General features: G+C 35.7%; 3 protein-coding genes across 4 annotated transcripts in view; 2 read left to right on the top strand and 1 right to left on the bottom strand.

The window, feature by feature from the left end:
• The window catches only part of WASF1 (WASP family member 1), a 144749-nt gene that overhangs the window by 9123 nt on the left and 115812 nt on the right, over nt 1-19814 (top strand). The gene's annotated exons all lie outside the window — the stretch shown is intronic.
• METTL24 (methyltransferase like 24) overlaps nt 1-19814 on the top strand; it is a 150642-nt gene that overhangs the window by 125714 nt on the left and 5114 nt on the right. The gene's annotated exons all lie outside the window — the stretch shown is intronic.
• Nucleotides 9250-19814, bottom strand: part of CDC40 (cell division cycle 40) — a 53982-nt gene continuing 43417 nt past the window's right edge. The window contains exons 13-15 of one of the 2 annotated variants that reach the window (XM_005652465.4): nt 14493-14569; nt 12297-12441; nt 9250-11302 (exon numbers count right to left, since the gene is read on the bottom strand). In XM_005652465.4, the coding sequence (XP_005652522.1) occupies nt 11125-11302; nt 12297-12441; nt 14493-14569 (400 nt within the window). In that variant the 3' untranslated portion in view covers nt 9250-11124. Of the gene's footprint in view, nt 11303-12296; nt 12442-14492; nt 14570-15010; nt 19345-19814 lie in introns of those variants that run through there. The other variant, XR_014807057.1, reaches the window with a different exon arrangement.

Genomic DNA, 19814 nt, shown 5'->3' with positions numbered 1-19814 from the left:
ATGCCTTTCAGAAGATGAAACATAATATCTGAGCTACCGTGTGTAAAAAGTGCTACTAGAACCAAATGGACGATATGGCAGCCATCAGCCACAGTTGCTACTGAGGACCTATCATGTGGCTAGTGTGACTGAGGAGATGAATTTTAAATTATATTCACTTTTAGCTCATTTAAAAACTTGTACTTGATTCAATTATTAGAAAACTCTTCGGTCTGTTTGGAACAGCGTGGGCATGTAAATCTATTTTGTATGAAACAGATAAAATATTTGATGAAAATTTAGTGTCTGAATTGAGAGGTGTTGTTAAATGTAAAATACAGATTTCAAAGATTTAGTAAGAGAAAAGTAAAATGTTAATTTTTAAAATAATTGTTGAAATAATATTCAGTATATATTATAAAAATATGTTAAAATTAATATTCCCTTTTCAATGTGGCCATTAGAAAATTAAAAATTAAGTATATGGCTCACATATTTCTTTTAGACAGCACTTAGTAGAACACATATTTAAATAAAAAATGTTTGAGGAGTTCCCACAGTGGCATAGTGGGTTAAGAATCCAACTGCTGCAGCTCAGGTCATTGCGGAGGTGCAGATTTGGTCTCCAGCATGGTGGGTTAAGGGTCCAGCATTGCCACGGCTCTGGCTTAGATCGCAGCTGTAGCTTGGATTCAGTCCCTGGCCCAGGAATTTCCATATCCTGCAGATGTGGCCATAAAAAAAAAATTGAGATTTGAGTTAGTCCCTTAGATCTCAAAAGCTGAAGGTGGGAGAGTAAGATGGTGGGAAGCTGAAAAATTCATCTGAAGACAGTTATTGCTACTATAGGAGCTGTTCAAGCAGAGGAGTTATCACTTTGTCACTAAAAATAAAGCCACTCTAAGGACTCTGGTTGCAAGTTGTAGCTTCTTAAAATTTCAGGCTTTAGGTTGAGAAAATTATATCTACAATTATTAAAGTGATTATGAACATGGAAGGTATACAGATAAATATGTAAAATGTATATATGTATATTCACACACATATAAATACCTATACAAACATACACACATACATGCACACATGTGTATATATTTTGGTTAGTTAAACATCTGGGTTTACATGGACTAAACAGTATAATTTCTGAAATACTCAGACTCTACTTCACTAATTCTCATTCTTAGTGTGCATATCATCTGGGGACCTTGCTAAAAGTGCTGACTTTGACCCAGCAAGTGAATATGTATTTTAAAAATTGCAATATTTAACTGGTTCATCCATTTTTTTGAATAAAGTATAGTCGATTTACAGTGTTGTGTCAATTTCTACTGCACAGCAGTTCGACTCAGTCATATATGAATTTGTTGATCAGTTCAGGTAGTTTTTGTGTGGAGTCTCTGAGGTTTTCTATATGTAGTATCATGTCATGTCATCTTCATATAGTCATAGTTTTACTTCTTCCCTTCCAATTTGGATACCCTTCTTCCCTTCCTCCCTCTCTTCTTCCCTTCCTTCCTTCTTCCCTCCCTCTTTCCCTCCTTTTAAAAAAAGATATTATTTTCTATCATGGTCTATCCTCAGAGACTGGATATAGCTTCCTGTGCTAAACAGTAGGACCTTATTATCTATACATTCTGAATGTAATAGTTTGCAACTATTAACCCCAAACCCCCAGTCCATCCCCCCTTCCTCCCTCTTAGCAACCACAAGTCTGTTCTCTATAAGTCTGTTTCTACTTTTGTAGATAGGTTCCTTTGTGCCATATTTTAGATTCCACATCTAAGTGATAGCATATGATATTTGTCCTGCTCTTTCTGACCTACCTTAGTATGAGAATCTCTAGTTGCATCCATGTTGATAACAAATGCCATTATTTCATTATTTTAATGGCTGAGTAGTAGTCCACTGTATATATGTATCACATCTTCTTAATCCATCTTTTGATGGACATTTAGATTGCTTCCATGTCTTGGCTATTGTGAATAGCGCTGTGATGAAAATAGGGGTGCGTCTATCTTTTCGAATTATAGTTTTGTCCAGATATATGCCCAAGAGTAGGATTGCTGGATCATATGGTAGTTCTATTTTTAGTTACCTGAGGAACCTCTATACTGTTTTCCATAGTGATTATACCAATTTACATTCCTGCCAACAGTGTAGGAGAGTTCCCTTCTGTCCACACCCTCTCCAGTGTTTGGTATTTGCAGACTTATTAATGATGGCCATTCTGACTGGTGTGAGGTGGTACCTCATTAGAATTTTGATCTGCATTTCTCTAATAACTTGTGATGTTGAGCATCTTTTTACGTGTCTAGTGGCCATCTGTATATCTTTTTTGGTTGTTTTTTTGCTGTTTAGTTGTATGAGTTGTTTATACATTTTGGAGAGTAAGCCCTTGTTGGTTGCATCATTTGCAGCTGTTTTCTCCCATTCCATACATTGTCTTTTTTTTTTATGATTTCCTTTGCTGTGCAAAAGCTTATAAGTTTGATTAGGTCCAATTTGTTTGTTTGTTTTTCTATTGCCTTGGGAGCTTGGCCTAAGAAAACATGTGTGTGGTTTATGTCAGAGAATATTTTGCCTATGTTCTCTTCTAGGAGTTATATGTTGTCATGTCTTATGTCTAAGCCATTTTGAATTTATTTTTGTGTGTGGGGTGAGGGTGTGTTCTAATTTCATTAATTTGCATTCAGCTGTCCAGTTTTCCCAGCATCACTTGGTGAAGAGATTTTCTTTTTCCCATTTTATATTTTGCCTCCTTTGTTGAAGATTAGTTGACTATAGGTGTCTGGGTTTATTTATGGGCTTTCTATTCTGTTCCATTGATCCATATGTCTGTTTTTGTACCAGTACCACACTGTCTTCATTCTTGTACCTTTTCCTGAAGTCTGGGAGAGTTATGCCTCCTGCCTTTTTTTTTTTTTTTTCCCCCTGAGGATTGCTTTGGCAATTCTGGGTCTTATATCGTTCCACATACATTTTTGGATTTTTTGTTTTAGTTCTGTGAAAAATGTTACGAGTAATGATAGGAATCATATTAGATCTATAGGTTGCTTTGGGTAGTATGGCCATTTCAACAATATTAATTCTTCCAATCCAGGAGCATGAGGTATCTTTCCATTTCTTTGAATCCTCTTCAGTTTCCTTGATTAATGTTTCATAGTTCTTAGCATATAAGTCTTTCACCTCTTTGATCAGGTTTATCCCTGGATATTTTTTTTTTGGTGTGATTTTTTAAAAGTTTTGTTTTTAATAATGTTTTTCTCATAGTTCATTGCTAGTATACAGAAAGGCAACCGATTTCTGAGTATTAATCTTGTATCCTGCTACGTTGCTGAATTTGTTGATCAGTTCAGGTAGTTTTTGTGTGGAGTCTCTGGGGTTTTCTATATGTAGTATCATGTCGTGTCATCTTCATATAGTCATAGTTTTACTTCTTCCCTTCCAATTTGGATACCCTTCTTCCCTTCCTCCCTCTCTTCTTCCCTTCCTTCCTTCTTCCCTCCCTCTTTCCCTCCTTTTAAAAAAAGATATTATTTTCTATCATGGTCTATCCTCAGAGACTGGATATAGCTTCCTGTGCTAAACAGTAGGACCTTATTATCTATACATTCTGAATGTAATAGTTTGCAACTATTAACCCCAAACCCCCAGTCCATCCCCCCTTCCTCCCTCTTAGCAACCACAAGTCTGTTCTCTATAAGTCTGTTTCTACTTTTGTAGATAGGTTCCTTTGTGCCATATTTTAGATTCCACATCTAAGTGATAGCATATGATATTTGTCCTGCTCTTTCTGACCTACCTTAGTATGAGAATCTCTAGTTGCATCCATGTTGATAACAAATGCCATTATTTCATTATTTTAATGGCTGAGTAGTAGTCCACTGTATATATGTATCACATCTTCTTAATCCATCTTTTGATGGACATTTAGATTGCTTCCATGTCTTGGCTATTGTGAATAGCGCTGTGATGAAAATAGGGGTGCGTCTATCTTTTCGAATTATAGTTTTGTCCAGATATATGCCCAAGAGTAGGATTGCTGGATCATATGGTAGTTCTATTTTTAGTTACCTGAGGAACCTCTATACTGTTTTCCATAGTGATTATACCAATTTACATTCCTGCCAACAGTGTAGGAGAGTTCCCTTCTGTCCACACCCTCTCCAGTGTTTGGTATTTGCAGACTTATTAATGATGGCCATTCTGACTGGTGTGAGGTGGTACCTCATTAGAATTTTGATCTGCATTTCTCTAATAACTTGTGATGTTGAGCATCTTTTTACGTGTCTAGTGGCCATCTGTATATCTTTTTTGGTTGTTTTTTTGCTGTTTAGTTGTATGAGTTGTTTATACATTTTGGAGAGTAAGCCCTTGTTGGTTGCATCATTTGCAGCTGTTTTCTCCCATTCCATACATTGTCTTTTTTTTTTATGATTTCCTTTGCTGTGCAAAAGCTTATAAGTTTGATTAGGTCCAATTTGTTTGTTTGTTTTTCTATTGCCTTGGGAGCTTGGCCTAAGAAAACATGTGTGTGGTTTATGTCAGAGAATATTTTGCCTATGTTCTCTTCTAGGAGTTATATGTTGTCATGTCTTATGTCTAAGCCATTTTGAATTTATTTTTGTGTGTGGGGTGAGGGTGTGTTCTAATTTCATTAATTTGCATTCAGCTGTCCAGTTTTCCCAGCATCACTTGGTGAAGAGATTTTCTTTTTCCCATTTTATATTTTGCCTCCTTTGTTGAAGATTAGTTGACTATAGGTGTCTGGGTTTATTTATGGGCTTTCTATTCTGTTCCATTGATCCATATGTCTGTTTTTGTACCAGTACCACACTGTCTTCATTCTTGTACCTTTTCCTGAAGTCTGGGAGAGTTATGCCTCCTGCCTTTTTTTTTTTTTTTTCCCCCTGAGGATTGCTTTGGCAATTCTGGGTCTTATATCGTTCCACATACATTTTTGGATTTTTTGTTTTAGTTCTGTGAAAAATGTTACGAGTAATGATAGGAATCATATTAGATCTATAGGTTGCTTTGGGTAGTATGGCCATTTCAACAATATTAATTCTTCCAATCCAGGAGCATGAGGTATCTTTCCATTTCTTTGAATCCTCTTCAGTTTCCTTGATTAATGTTTCATAGTTCTTAGCATATAAGTCTTTCACCTCTTTGATCAGGTTTATCCCTGGATATTTTTTTTTTGGTGTGATTTTTTAAAAGTTTTGTTTTTAATAATGTTTTTCTCATAGTTCATTGCTAGTATACAGAAAGGCAACCGATTTCTGAGTATTAATCTTGTATCCTGCTACGTTGCTGAATTTGTTGATCAGTTCAGGTAGTTTTTGTGTGGAGTCTCTGGGGTTTTCTATATGTAGTATCATGTCGTGTCATCTTCATATAGTCATAGTTTTACTTCTTCCCTTCCAATTTGGATACCCTTCTTCCCTTCCTCCCTCTCTTCTTCCCTTCCTTCCTTCTTCCCTCCCTCTTTCCCTCCCTCACTCATTACCCTCCTTTCTTTCTTTCTTTTCTCTTTGCTTAGCTTTCTTTTTGCCTGATTGCTCTGGCCAGGACTTCCAGTACTATGTTGAATAAAAGTGGTGAGAGTGAGCATCCTTGTCTTGTTCCAGATTTTAGTAGGAAGGCTTTCAGCTTTTCTCTGTTGAGTATTATATTGGCTGTGAGTTTGTCATAAATGACTTTTATTATGTTGAGATATATTCTTTCTAAACCCCCTTTAGTAAGAGTTTTTATCATGAATAGATGTTAAATTTTGTCAAATGATTTTCTGCATCTATTGAGATTATCATGTGGTTTTTTACTTTTCTTTTGTTAATGTGGTATATGACATTGATTGATTTGCCTATGTTGAACCATCCTTGTGAACTTGGGATGAATCCTACTTGGGTGTGGTATATGATCTTTTTTATATGTTTTTGGATTCGGTTCGCTAAAATTTTGTGGAGAATTTTTACACCTATATTCATCAAAGATGTTGGCCTGTAATTTTCTCTTTGAGTAATTCTTTGTCTGGTTTTGGTGATGGCGGCATCATAGAATATCTTTGGGAATATTCTTTGTTCTTCAACCTTTTGGGACAGTTTAAAAAGTATGAGTATAAGTTCCGTATATGGTTGGTAAAATTTGCCTGTGGAGCCATCTGGTCCTGGATTTTTGTTTATAGGGAGTTTTTAAAATTACACAAATTCTTAAATTTTTTTTTTTTTTTTTTTTTTTTTTTTTTGCTTTTTAGGGCCACACTAGTGGCAGATGGAGATTCCCAGGCTAGGGGTCCAATTGGAGCTACAGCTGCTGGCCTATGCCACAGTCACAGCAACATCAGATCCAGGCTGCATCTGCTACCTACACCACAGCTCACGGCAATGTTAGATCCTTAACCCACTGAGCAAGGCCAGGGATTGAACCCACAACGACATGGTTCCTAGTTGGATTCATTTCCACTCTGCCACGACAGGAACTCCTATATTCTTTTTCTCATATTATTTTCTATCGTAAATGATTGGCTATAGTTTCCTGTGCTATACAGCAGGACTTCATTGCTTATCCATTCTAAATGTGACAGTTCGTAACTATTAATCCCAAACTCCCAGTCCATCCCAACTCCTTCCCCCTTGGCAGTCACAATTCTGCTCTCCATAAATGTGAGTCTGTTTCTGTTCTGTAGATAGGTTCATCTGTGCCATATTTTAGATTTCACATATAAGTGATAGCATACATATTTCAATTCTAGGCATTGGTCTGTTTAAATTATCTATTTCTTCCTGATTCAGTTTTGGTGAGTTTTATGTTTCTATTAAGTTGTCCTTTTCTTGTAGATTGTCAAATTTGTTGACATATAATTGTTTATATTCTCTTATGTTTTTGTTTTTTTTTGTAGTTTTGTAGTATCAGTTGAAATTTCTCCTTTTTATTTTGTTTACCTTTTCAAGAACCAGCTCTTGTTTTTATTGATTTTTTTCTATTTTTAAAAATCTCTATTTTGTTTATTTCCTCTCTGAACTTTATTATTTCCTTTTTTCTGATAGCTAGGTTTTGCTTGTTCTTCTTTTTCTAATTCTTTTAGGTGGTAGGTTAGGTTGTTGATTTAGAAGGCCTGTATCACTATGAACTTCCTTGTGGCATCCCATAGATTTTGTATGGTTTTGTTTTGTCCTTTGTCTGAGGGTTTTTTTTTTTTTTTTTTAATTTCCTTTTTGATCTCCTCATTGACCTATTGGTTGTTTAGTCTGCAGGTAGTCAGTTTTTCCTCATTACCTGTGGTTGATTTCTAGTTTCATGCCATTGTGGTCAAAGAAGGTGCTTGAAATAATTTCTATACTCTTAAAATTTGTTGAGGTTGATTTCGTGCCCCAGTATGCAGTCAATTCTAGAGAATGTTCCATGTGGACTTGAAAAGAAGGTATATTTTGGTTATTTTGGATGTAATGTCCTGAAAATAGTAAGTGTAACTGTTCTATTGAATTATTTAGGATCTCTCTTGCTTTACTGATTTTCTATATAGAGGATCTGTCCATTGATGTGAGTTGGATGTTATTCTTGTATTCCCACCAATTTCTCCTTTTATGTCTGTATTTATGTATTTGGGTGCTCCTGTATTAGGTGCATATATGTTGATGAAAGAAATATCCTCTTCTTGAATTGATCCTTTTTTCATTAGTGTGCGTCTCTATCTTTCCTTATGGCCTTTGTTTTAAAATGTTTTGTCTGATATGAGTATCGAGACCCCCACTTTCCTGTCATTTTCATTTGCATGAAGTATCTTTTTCCAACCCCACTTTCAATCTGTGTGTGTTCTTTACCCTAAGGTGGTTATCTTGTAAGCAGCACATTGTAGGCTCTTGTTTTTTATCCAGTGTCACACTATGCTTTTGATTGAAGCATTCAGTTCATTCATTTAAGGTAATTATTGATAAACATATATTTATTGCCATTTTAAACCTTGTTTTCCAGATGATTGTTTCTCCTTTGTTCTTTTTTAGTGGGTTGATGATTCCTTTAATTTTATGCTTGTATCATCTTTGTTTTTTTGTGAATCTATTGTTTGATTTTGATTTGTGGTTGCTCTGTTTTTCAAGTATGTTAAACCCTCATTTTACTTACCCATTGATCAAGTAAATATTTGAAAACAAGAATTTTGAGCCATGTCCTGTGACAGAATCTTCTTCCCATTGGATCTTTTCTTCTCTTTAGGTCCCTTAGTACTTGCCTTGTTTATACTGTATTTCACTAATTACTTTATGACCCACTAAGAATGCTATCAGTTACACTATGCCACATCATTAATTTTAAAACATAGCTCTCTTTCAGAGATGTCACAATGTGAAAAACATGCATCTTTGATGAAATACAGCATCAGTGTTCCCTAGGTCTCACTTTGAGTCTCAAAGTTAGTACTGCTGATGGATTTTTTGACCTGGAGGGCACATCATACAGCCCTTCTCTATATCTGAATTACGGCTCCCCCAACCAACTTCTACTTTCTGAATTCTGTTTCTTAGTTAAGTGACATCATCTCCAGGTGATTCTGATGCAGCTGGTTCTTAGCCCACACTCTGAGAAATAGTATTCTCCAAGGAGAGTCTCTATACTTGTTGCTAGTTTTGTAGTCCTGACAGCTACCATGCAAGGTTTGCTAATTCACTGTTTTCTTCCAGGTAACATAAACATGCTAAGTACATCATCCAGCCTCACAATGCATCCTCAAAAATCACTCTATACTTTTCTATTAGATAAGTGTCTGTTTGATGCTACTGCCTGTTCCTTATCTTAAAACTGGCTCCTTATTATTTAGGACAGAATATTCCCAGCTTGTGCTTCAACATTTAAACATTCATTCAATTAAATATTTCACTAATGAATCTATTTTATTCTAACTTTTAGAAAGGAAATCTGTCCTGAATGTGACAAAAGGGTTGCAGTGAGGAAAAGGAGCTAGATGGTAACCAGTTAATTCCAGTCACAACATGATCTTGGGGCTTTTTTATGCTGGATAAGAACCCCATTCATTTGTGTACTCTAAAATGGATGTAATCATGACTCAGTGCCATCACAGACTGTATTAAACAATCTGTGTGCTCTGAGGGCACTGCCCTATATTTTTGTCAATTATTTATAATAAACCCATTCATATACCATATTCACCTCAAAAGCATCATTTCTCCCCTTCAAAATGACCCATTTAAATTCTGCAAATGGTTTAATTTGGGTGTCTTAAGAGAGCTAAGACTTAAAGGAGACTAAGAACAAAAATTTTGATAACACTTTCTACAAAAAATGCTTTATTTAAAAATACGATATTTTTAAAAAAGAGACAGTTTTTCTATACAGTTCCTTAGTTTAGAAACAGTTAAAAATACAATAAAATAAGCCCAGATTTAGAAATTATGATTTGTAACGTACACAATACTGGTGCTGAACAAGACAGTTCAAATGTATGATTAATTCTTTTTGTCCCATCATATTTCCATAATTCACATTTGTTAAAACCAGTGGCTGGGACTAAAGAAAAGTTCTTATCTGAATTCCTTCCTCTTTAGGAAATGGCAGCCACCCTTCCCATAAGATAAAGAAATAGAAACAGCAGCAGCTAGGCAGTGTATCCTTATTCCTCTTACTGCCTGTGCATCCAAAAATACATCTCTACTACTTTAATTTTCTTTTTCTATTTTCTTCCTTGAAATTTATTTATATGTGGCTATAGCCTGGTCATTTATACCAGGCCTTTTAAGATTTTAATGTTTAAAAAGGGAAGTTCTGGAGTTCCCTGGTGGCCTAGCAGGTTAAGGATCTGGCATTTTCACAGTTGTGGTGCTGTTTTGATCCCTGGCCTGGGAACTTCTGCATGCCACAGGCAAGGCTGGGAAAAAAAGTTCTAAAGGCAAGGAGCATGAACTGCTCTTGATAGCAGAGGACTCAGAGCTAATGTCCCTAGGAAATCAACATTTACCATGATTTTGGTCTCCCAGTCAGCACTCTGAGCAGCTATGAACCAGTTTTTTACAGCATGATATTAAAATATTTCATACCATAGTCAAACAACTGATAGATTTGTAATAAAACAGAAAAAAGCCTTTTCAAAGTAAAGTGCTGTTAGCTACTATATTCAAAAGGCTATTTTGATTTCACAATCTAAAGTTTAAAAAAAATTTTTTAAAACCAATCCCAGTTCCTGCTTCTCAAACTGGGAATGCTAGCCATCTTCCTGGAGTGTCGATTTTACCCAGATTTGGAAAGAAGCTCAAAATTTTTCTGTTCTTAAAACAGTCTGTAGAATAATATTCACAAACAAAATCAGACTAATTTCAAAGATAAAACCTACAACTTCAAAGAAATTACAAGCTGACCTTTTGAACTATGCCCTCATATCCAATCTCCTATAAGGAGTACTTCAGTAGTAACATCTGTGCTGTGAAGCAACGACCTGGGAGACCCTGATTTCTCAGAGTATAGCCAGGTCCATACTGGATAGTAAGTACAAATATAATTCAAGGTCTTGATTCATTCTCTTGAGTTTCATCTTCAAAAAATAATGTAATTCTCTGATTATATAGTTCTGTCTATACTGACTAAGAAGAAAGTCAAGGAAAGAACTCTGGACTGATTTTTATTTTACAGTGTTTAATAATTAGAGGAATGCTGCAGTCAGAGAAGATTGCTGGCTTACAACTAAACGGACACAACATATGTCATTAAAAAATAGTGGAACGCCTGAATCCAAAAGATTAAAACTTGACCCACTGAAAATAATGGCAACAGTAACTGTGGGTAGTTTTATCCTTCTTTCAGATTCACATTAAATTATATCAGCTCCAAAGGGATTCTTTCAGTAAGGAAAGGAGAGACCCAAACTGTCTGCCAACAACTACTTATCAAATATAAAGTCAATGGTTATTCTCTGTATAAATAACATGTATAAAGAACAAAATGAAGTTGCTGATGAAATTACATGAGTCAAATTTACAAAGTTTTTTTTTTTTTTTTTAAACAATGAGTCAACGTCATAGGGCCATGTAAGAAAATCATAATTTGTAAATCATGTTGTCTCCCAACACACTTAATAATTAAATATAGTTAAATATGATATTGGATCAAAAATGATCCTAGATAGTTTAATGATTAATCCCATTAATCCCACAATTTAATGAGACCGTCCCAACCACAAGTTATGACTTTAGATGTTTCATGAGGATGCCACACTGCACCTATACACACTTTATCATGAGCTTTAAATCTACTGTAGAGTTTTGTGGTCTTCCAGTCCCAGATATTTAATTTTCCATTTCCATCTCCTGAAATCACATAGCTGCAATGAGAAAAAAAATAAATTCAAATTATTCAAACACCTTAAACTGGTAAAGTGGATGAGAACAGAGAAAGAGTTTTATCTTTTTTACCTTAATATAGAAAAATCAGTATGAATATACAGTACTCAGAATAATAAGGTAGAGTATAAAACAGTCTATAGTTTAAACTACCAAAAAACCTCCCCACTGAGTGACCCATCTAAGAGTGAAAAATTATTTTTAACTTGGAAAATTGGGAGATACAGGGGCCATAGTGAATGTGTATCACAGCCATTCTCTAGACAGTCACAAACATCGTGGGGGAACCAATTTCACACAGTCAACAAACACATGTAGACTCATTCAACACCTTCATAATTATTTGGCTCCAATAGCTTCTGAATATGTCTAAGACTGACTAAGAAGTAGGAGTCTAAGTCCTAATAATCAGGCTAAACATACAAAGTTATAGGGATTTTTGAATTACTGATATGCATATATTTTAGCTAACAATAAGGGAATGGATGAAGAGTTTCATTCTTAAAAATGCTCTAGGTTTCACAAGTTGAGTGTGGCCTAGAAATATTCAGAAGCTGGATTAGAGGATTCAAGACAGAAAGGCTGTAGTGAAGCTGTTAACTTCAACCCCACAATACAAGATTAATTCTTCTGGTGCTCATTCAATCACAGCAATATAGTGATTACAGAGTAGCCTTGCTTGGAAAAGCAGAGAGAAAGTAAACCACTGCCTACATAGATGGTGAAAGTAAACCATTGCCTACACAGATGGTGATTCACTATGTGGTTAAAGGGCATGGAACTAAACAAAATAAGGAGATACACTAAAGAACTTAAAAAGGCCAAAGGTAGCCATCTTAACTTGTTCTTGCCTTTTATCTGGCATTTTGACAGTCTGCACAGTTCTCATACAATTACATATGTAAAAGTGATTTGGACAGCAGTAGTTCACATCATCATCTTGGAATATAAGAATATATGAGAAGTTTAACTTACCTCATATCTGGTGAAAAGTCCACTTGACATGCATAGCCTGCTACCATATGGCCCTTAAAAATTTTTTTCTTATTTAATCTAAATCTGTTCTGTGCTCCAAAAATTAAAATCTGGTTGTCCATTGATTGGCATGCTAGCCATTTCCCTGTAAATTCAATAAATAAGACATTTTAAAAGAAGACTGAAAATTTAAAAAAATTTCAAATATGCTGAGTCATTAATATTTTGTCCCCAACTACTTTATAATAGGAAAATAAATTTACCATACCGAGCCATTAATATTGTCCCCAACTACTTTATAATAATAGGAAAATAAATGTACCATACCACCTATAATGTGTTACAAATTTGTTGCTGGTGGGAGACGGCTGTACATAAACTGATGAATTCTGCTCATACAATCTTATGGTATCGATCACTTTTCTAAAAAAGCTTTTTTTTAGGATATACAAAAACTCTGATTTTAGTGTTCATAAAGCTAAACTAAATTTTAGGAAATGAAATTAATCTGTACTAAGTACAGACAGTAGAACCATGGAGAGAGAGAGAAACCTATTTATGGTTGTTTTTATGGCCGTGCCTGCGGCATATGGAAGTTTCTGGGTCAGGGATCAAATCCGCGCCACAGCAGTGTCCTGAGCCACTGCAGTGGCAACACTGGATGCTTATCCTGCTGTGCCACAAGGGAACTCCAAGAGACTTATTTATGTTAGTTATGGACAGACAAAAGAGGGACTGTAGGTGAGGAAATCAAGGATTATTAGATAAAACTGTACAAAAAAAAGTATGATTAAAAAAAATTCGAATAACTGATGTTGTGGGTCATACTGCTTTTATCTACCGGGAATTCACCAAAGCCTTAACTGCAGTATCTTTGCATCTTATACATTTGTAGACATGACTGACTAAGGGAATGATCCTAACAGCGCTCAGTCTGGGTGGGTAAAGGGCCGTGTTCAAGGTGGGCACATTATTTGTAATGTGTGGTTTAAAATACACTCTATGATTAAGGTTCTGGCGTTGCTGTGAGCTGTGGTGTAGGTCACAGATGTGGCTTGTATCTGGTGTTGCTGTGGCTGTGGCACAGCATAGTGGCTGTAGCTCTGATTCAACCCCTAGCCTGGGAACCTCCACATGCTGTGGGTGTGGCCCTAAAAAGACAAAAGATGATTAAAAAAAAATACACTCTATGAAATGTAGGTGCCCAGTGACAAATGTGACTGTATACAATATGGTGATTGTGAGAAAAGCACCTAGTGAGGTTGGTCCTCCCACAAAAATCATAGGGCATTTGACAAGTGATACTGATTTGCCTGTGGAAGGGCAAACTCTTGCCCTCTCTCTCTTCCTTGCTCTGTACTCCAGTAGCTCTGTTTGTTGATAATGGCTTTAATGACAATGCTGCCCAAACATCAGCTCCTCCACTTTAATACCTTCATGGAGAGCTAGAATTATTATCAGTATATTTGTAGGACTTGTACTTAAAAGGCAATGGATTAATGAATAGAAATAAATATATGAATAAAAATAAATAGGCTTGTCTTTTTTATTTTTGTCAGAGAAAATCACCTCCATGCAATTGCTAAGTGTTTTCATTATGAGGAACCAGATCAAAATTTCCTATTCTCTAAGGAGGTCCTGTCATGGTGCAGCAGAAACGAATCTGACTAAGAACCATGAGGTTGCTGGTTTGGTCCCTGGCCTTGCTCAATGGGTTAAGGATCCTGCGTTGCTGTGGCTGTGGTGTAGGCCAGCAGCTTAGCTCCAATTAGACCCCTAGCCTGGGAACCTCCATATGCTACAGGTATGGCCCTAAAAAGCAAAATAGGTAAATAAATAAAAAACAAACAAAAAAACAAAATTTCCTATTCTCTGAAAGAAAAGGAGCTCACAATGAATCACTAAATGAGCTGTTGAACATGATTTTGTTGTAGAGAATTATTAAAAAAAAAAGCAACAACCCTAGTTTTCAGATGGAAATCCTTAGATGCTCGGTCAGAGTTATAAAAAAACAAGAGAATGAGGTGATTCACAAATGACAACCAGTGATTATTTCTAATAATGAAAAGATTTCCTTATACAAGTATGGCACTGTGACAGACTTTCCCTAAGAGAGAATGGCCAAGGCTCTTCTGAATGCAGAAACCACACTGTGTCTTCAAAGTTCATTTAAAAACTCTGTATCTATTAACTTACCATTTGGAGACAAAGTCACTGCAGGCATAGAGTGCATACTAGGTTCTGCTATATACTTGAAATCCACAGGAATATCCCTAAAAATTAAAAATGCGTATCACAATAAGTAATTTTTAAAAGTACCTTTTTTTGGAGTTCCCGCTGTGGTGCAATTGGTTAAGGATCTGGCATTGTTTCTGTGGTGGCTTGGGTTTGATCCCTGGTCTGGTGCAGTGGGTCAGGGATCTGGTGTTGCCACATCTGAAGCTCAGATTTAGTCCCTGGCCAGGAACTTCCATATGTCCTGGGTATGGAGAAGGGAGGAAAAAAAAGGTAGAAAAAAGTACCTTTTTTTTTTTGGTCACACCCTAGCATATGTAAGTTCCCAGAACAGGAATTGATCTATGCACAGCTGCAGTAACACTGGATCCTTAACCCACTGCATCAGGCCAGGGATCGAACCCACATCTCAGCAGTGACCTGAGCCACCTCAGAGACAATGCTGGATCCTTAACCCACTGTTCCACAGCAGGAATTCCTTTTTTTTTTTTTTTTTTAAAGTAACTTTAGAAGAAGAATCTCTGAAACAAAAGAGATGCTCTTGAAATTATATATTTAATAAACCTTTCCTGAAACCTCTTAGAGGAAAGAAAATCACAAAGTGACATTCTATAGCTTATTATAAATCTTTTTACTTTACAAATAACTTTCCATGATAATTACAAGTGTCAGTGATTTAGTTTTCTATCTCTATTTGATTTAAACTCTGACTTTTATGTTTTAAAAAAAATCTATCACCACAAGTCCTTTAATAATGAACTCATCTAAAAATGTACCATGGTAGGCAGAAGCAAGATGTCTGAGGCAAGCCTTCAGGGAAATGTTCTTATTTTACCTGCCAGTCAACCTTAACTTGTTACTCTGCAAGCAGGTAAGAGTGCTAAAGAGACTTCAGAAATGCAAGTAGATGGTAGGCAAATCTGTACATGGATCTGCAAGCACGCCGAGCTCATCCAGAAACAAGGGAGCAGTGCTTGGTGCCTGGACATCTTCTATTTTCAGCTTACATGTAAAGTATTCCAAGTGTGTATGGTGGAGGAGAAAAGGCATTAAAAAAATTCTTTTGTGAGTGATGCAAAGGGTAAAATAAAAATCCACATCTAATAACCCCTAAATCTAGAACCACCCAAAGTTCTAAGTGTCTTGTTTTTAATATTCTCCTTGATGAAAAATTTTTTAGTAATTCTGAAGGATTTTGGTCTTGTTGCTTTTCATGAGACCTAAGAAATGTTTCTTAGATGTGGGAAATGTAATATGATGAATAATACAGACTATAAAGCATCAATTTCAACCCACAGTTCAAGTTCAAAGACTTGAATTGGAAAACAACAATAACAACAATAATTTGCCTTAAAGTAAGAATTTTCTCTATCCATCTATCTGTCAACCCCGAAGAAGCAAATGATTGGAAAAAACTTCTGCAGAGTCTTGATTAGAGGAAAACGTTTTCAGGTGTAACCTGGGGAAAAGTATCATTTATCAAAACTCCAACCATTTACCCCTCTAAGGTACCAGTGAGAAATGACATTCACAATAACCCAAATGTTCCGAGAAGACCCTCAATCTTAAAAAGGTTCAACTGTATTTTTCCCTCCTCACATTTATTATTAGTGGATATTAATTTTATAACATGAATTAAAACATAAAAACATTTTCTAAATTAAATGAACCATAGGTTTATGTTCACATCAATCAATGTTTTACTAAAAGTAAGCAAAAAAATTTAAACAGATTCCTCATTTCAACGACTCTTGGTACAATGAGCTCTAGAACACGAAAAGAATCTGAATACCCTATGAACTTCATAATTGTTAGTAAAAATGTCTGCTAGGCATAGTTCTATTTAATAAACAATACTATTTTCTAATTAGAAACTGTGAATCAGTATAATAAGCTAGTAACTTATGTTACAAATAATCTTAAGTCTGGAAATAAAATCATCAAAAAGTAAAAACCCTAAGAAAAATCTATGAAATTTTAAAGATAAAAGACAGTAATGTCAACCTCTGTAAAATTTTCTTAAAAAGGCCTTTGGGAGAAAACAGCCTATGATATCTCATGAATTTAGGTAACTGGAATACCATAGGTTGCTCAATATCTAATTAAAATCTTGTATTCTCCTTCAAAACTCCATATAGTCTTAGTTTGTTAAGATTGTTTACGAAAATCAAGTTTCTTTTGGATGAACCTGGAGGGTGGGTGTTAGGCTAAGTTAAATAAGTCAGACAGAGGTCAGGGGATGGGTAGGGAATTAGGGAAGGCAAGTAAAAGGGTACAGACTTTTAGTTGGAAGATGAATAAGGGCTGAGGTTCTAGTATATTATTATATATATATATTAATCAACACTCTATTGCATAACTGAAATTTGCTAAGAGAGTAGAACCTAAATGTTCTCACCAAACAATAAAGTAAATACATTAACGGATGGATATGTTAATTAACTCAATGTAAAAGGGTTAATTAATTCTTTCACACTGTATATGTGTGTCAAATCATGTTGTACACTTTAAATACACTGCAATTTTTATTTGTTAATTATACCTCAATAAAATTTGGGGTGGGGGGAGAAAAAAGGAAAAAAAATGCTTTAGAATCAGTTTGATCTGAGTTTGAATTCTGGCCCTTGTCTCATGGAACCTTGGGCAAATTATTTAACCTACACAGTTTCCTTACCTATAAAACAGGGACTGTAAGATTACTTTATCCATTAGATGAAATAACAGTTCACGTAACATGCTTAGTGTGCTGCCAGCACACAGAAAAAGCTCCACGAATGTAACATCATGAATAATTATGGTAATAATAATTGCCTTAGATATTCAGTACATATTACATGCCTGGCACTGTGCTGGTGCTGGGGACAAAGGAGATGATGACTAACAGTCCTTTTTTTCATAGTTAAGAATTTGTCAGGACACAACATTGTAAATCAACTGTACTTCAATAAAAAAATTTTTTTTAATTGAATGGGATTGGTAAATGCACACTGAGGTATACCGACTGGCCAACAGGGACCTGCTGTATAGCACAAGGGATTCTACCCTAATATTCTGTGATAATCTATATGGGAAACAAATCTGAAAAAGAATGGATGTGTGTATGTGTATAACTGACTCACTTTATTGTACAGCAGTGCAGAAATTATCACAGCATTGTAAATCAATTATACTTCAATAACAGTTAAATTAAAAAAAAAGGAAGAACTTGGAGTTCCTGCTGTGGTGCACTGGGTTAAGTAAGCTCCAGTGTTGCTGCAGCTGTGGCGTAGGTGGCAGCTGTCACTCAGATTTGATCTTTGGAGTGTCCATATGCCACAGGTGTGGCCAAAAAAGAAAAAAAAAGCACTCATTAGGGAAGATGAACAAATAATAAGTACTGAAAAGCTGTGCAAAGCAAAGGGTTGTGTAGGATGTTGGAGAAGAGGCACCTAATTTCATGTTAGGATTGGTTAGGAAGGCTCCAATAGCAAGTGAGAATTAAACTGAACTGTACAGCATGTCCTCATTTATAATGAAACAGTACTAGGACTCTTAGAAGTATTTCTTAACCTCTGAGAAGGAAAAAAGAAAAGAAACACACTAATATTACCCTTTAATCAAAACATTTTGTTGACGAATGCTCTAATTCAAAAAAACACACGGGTGTTCTAAAGTCCTGCAATGGGTGCATCATTTAAATATTTACCAATTTCTTTTATACTGCTCCACATTTTAAAATGGAGCTGAAATATCATCTAAAGATAGAAACATCTGAAAGTTTAAGTATAATCAAACTGTTAAAGTATATAAATGAAACAAAACGGCTATAAGTATCCCAAACTCTCTATAGTTTGTTGTGCAAATGGTCTAAGGTGGCTCATATAACACCTGACGTCCATATCAAGTTCTCTGCATTATCTGAAGTAAGAAGTAAGATCTGAAGTAAGATATTAAGTTATAAGAAAGCCTCAGATCATGGACCTTAAGATTGATGTTAAGACAACACATAAAATAATAGTCAACACTCCATTAACTGGGGGTAATTTGGAGGGGTACACTATGGTGCGTATGAGAGAAAACTACAGTTAAATTCCACTAAATCTTCAATTATCCAAATTGTCCTGACAATGGTTAAGGACCCGCTCAGCTGCTCAGATAGACTCAGTTTCAGGGGGATCTTCCTGCCTATATGTCAAGGCTTCTTACTTTCTAAAGCAGAACAACTTCTTGGGGTGGGAAGACATTTTCCAGTCCCTGAAAGGCTGTAACTACAGTTGAGCTGTGCTTCATAACTGACTATAAAAACAAGTTGAGTTCCAACCAAAATTCATTTTAACAAAAAGATTATTATGCATTGCTTTGCAAATCAGTTATAAAACATGATTTATGATACTAGGGAACTTTAGTAGTTCTTGACTTTAGAAAAGTGGTTTTCTTTTTTTTTTTTCCTCTAGGAAAGCAAAATTAACCAATATATTCTGATTATACTCTACAAATAAAATATTTATTTTTTACCATTTGCTATGAACAGCAGGATACAAGGGTGATAACATGGGGAAATTTTCAGTATTGAATATGTAAAATGCAGACATTTAAAGAATTGAGAGATTTTAAAATTTGGATTGGTTCTAAGGCGTGGATCTTAGGCTTAATCCCTAACTTAACCAATGCAATTTATACTTTGTGATCCCTACTTCTTGTCAGTTATTTTGCAAGATGAACAAGATACCTAAAGAATGTGAGACAGTCCTATACAAACTTCACTGCAAGAAAAGTGACTTCAAAATACATATTCCTGGAGTTCCCATCGTGGCGCAGTGGTTAACGAATCCGACTGGGAACCATGAGGTTGCGGGTTCGGTCCCTGCCCTTGCTCCGTGGGTTAACGATCCGGCGTTGCCGCGAGCTGTGGTGTAGGTTGCAGACGCAGCTCGGATCCCGCGTTGCTGTGGCTCTGGCGTAGGCCAGTGACTACAGCTCCGATTCGACCCCTAGCCTGGGAACCTCCATATGCCGCCGGAGCGGCCCAAAGAAATAGCAAAAAGACAAAAACAAAACAAAACAAAACATATTCCTTAGGTAGATTATTCAAAGACTATGAAAAGTAGCATGTTTAAATTTTTATTTTCATTTTCTGGATGCTTGAATAGTTAAGACAGTTTGACAAGCCAGAGATCACAGCTGTGAAAATATTGACATGGTGGCCTATCATCAGGCTTTTGTCTTTGGCTACAAATTTTTTTTTTTTTTTTTTTTTCTCATTTTTGGATGCCCCAAGGCATATTGAGCTCCCAGACCAGGGGT

The sequence above is a fragment of the Sus scrofa genome, chromosome 1 (genome assembly GCF_054392235.1).
Source record: "Sus scrofa isolate SSC_HxYL_T2T_F1_AM1 chromosome 1, Sscrofa_HxYL_maternal_Yorkshire_Landrace_v2.0, whole genome shotgun sequence".
NCBI lineage: Eukaryota > Metazoa > Chordata > Mammalia > Artiodactyla > Suidae > Sus > Sus scrofa.
The sequence above is the reverse complement of the archived record's forward strand: the minus strand, read 5'-3'. Positions and strand labels throughout refer to the sequence as shown.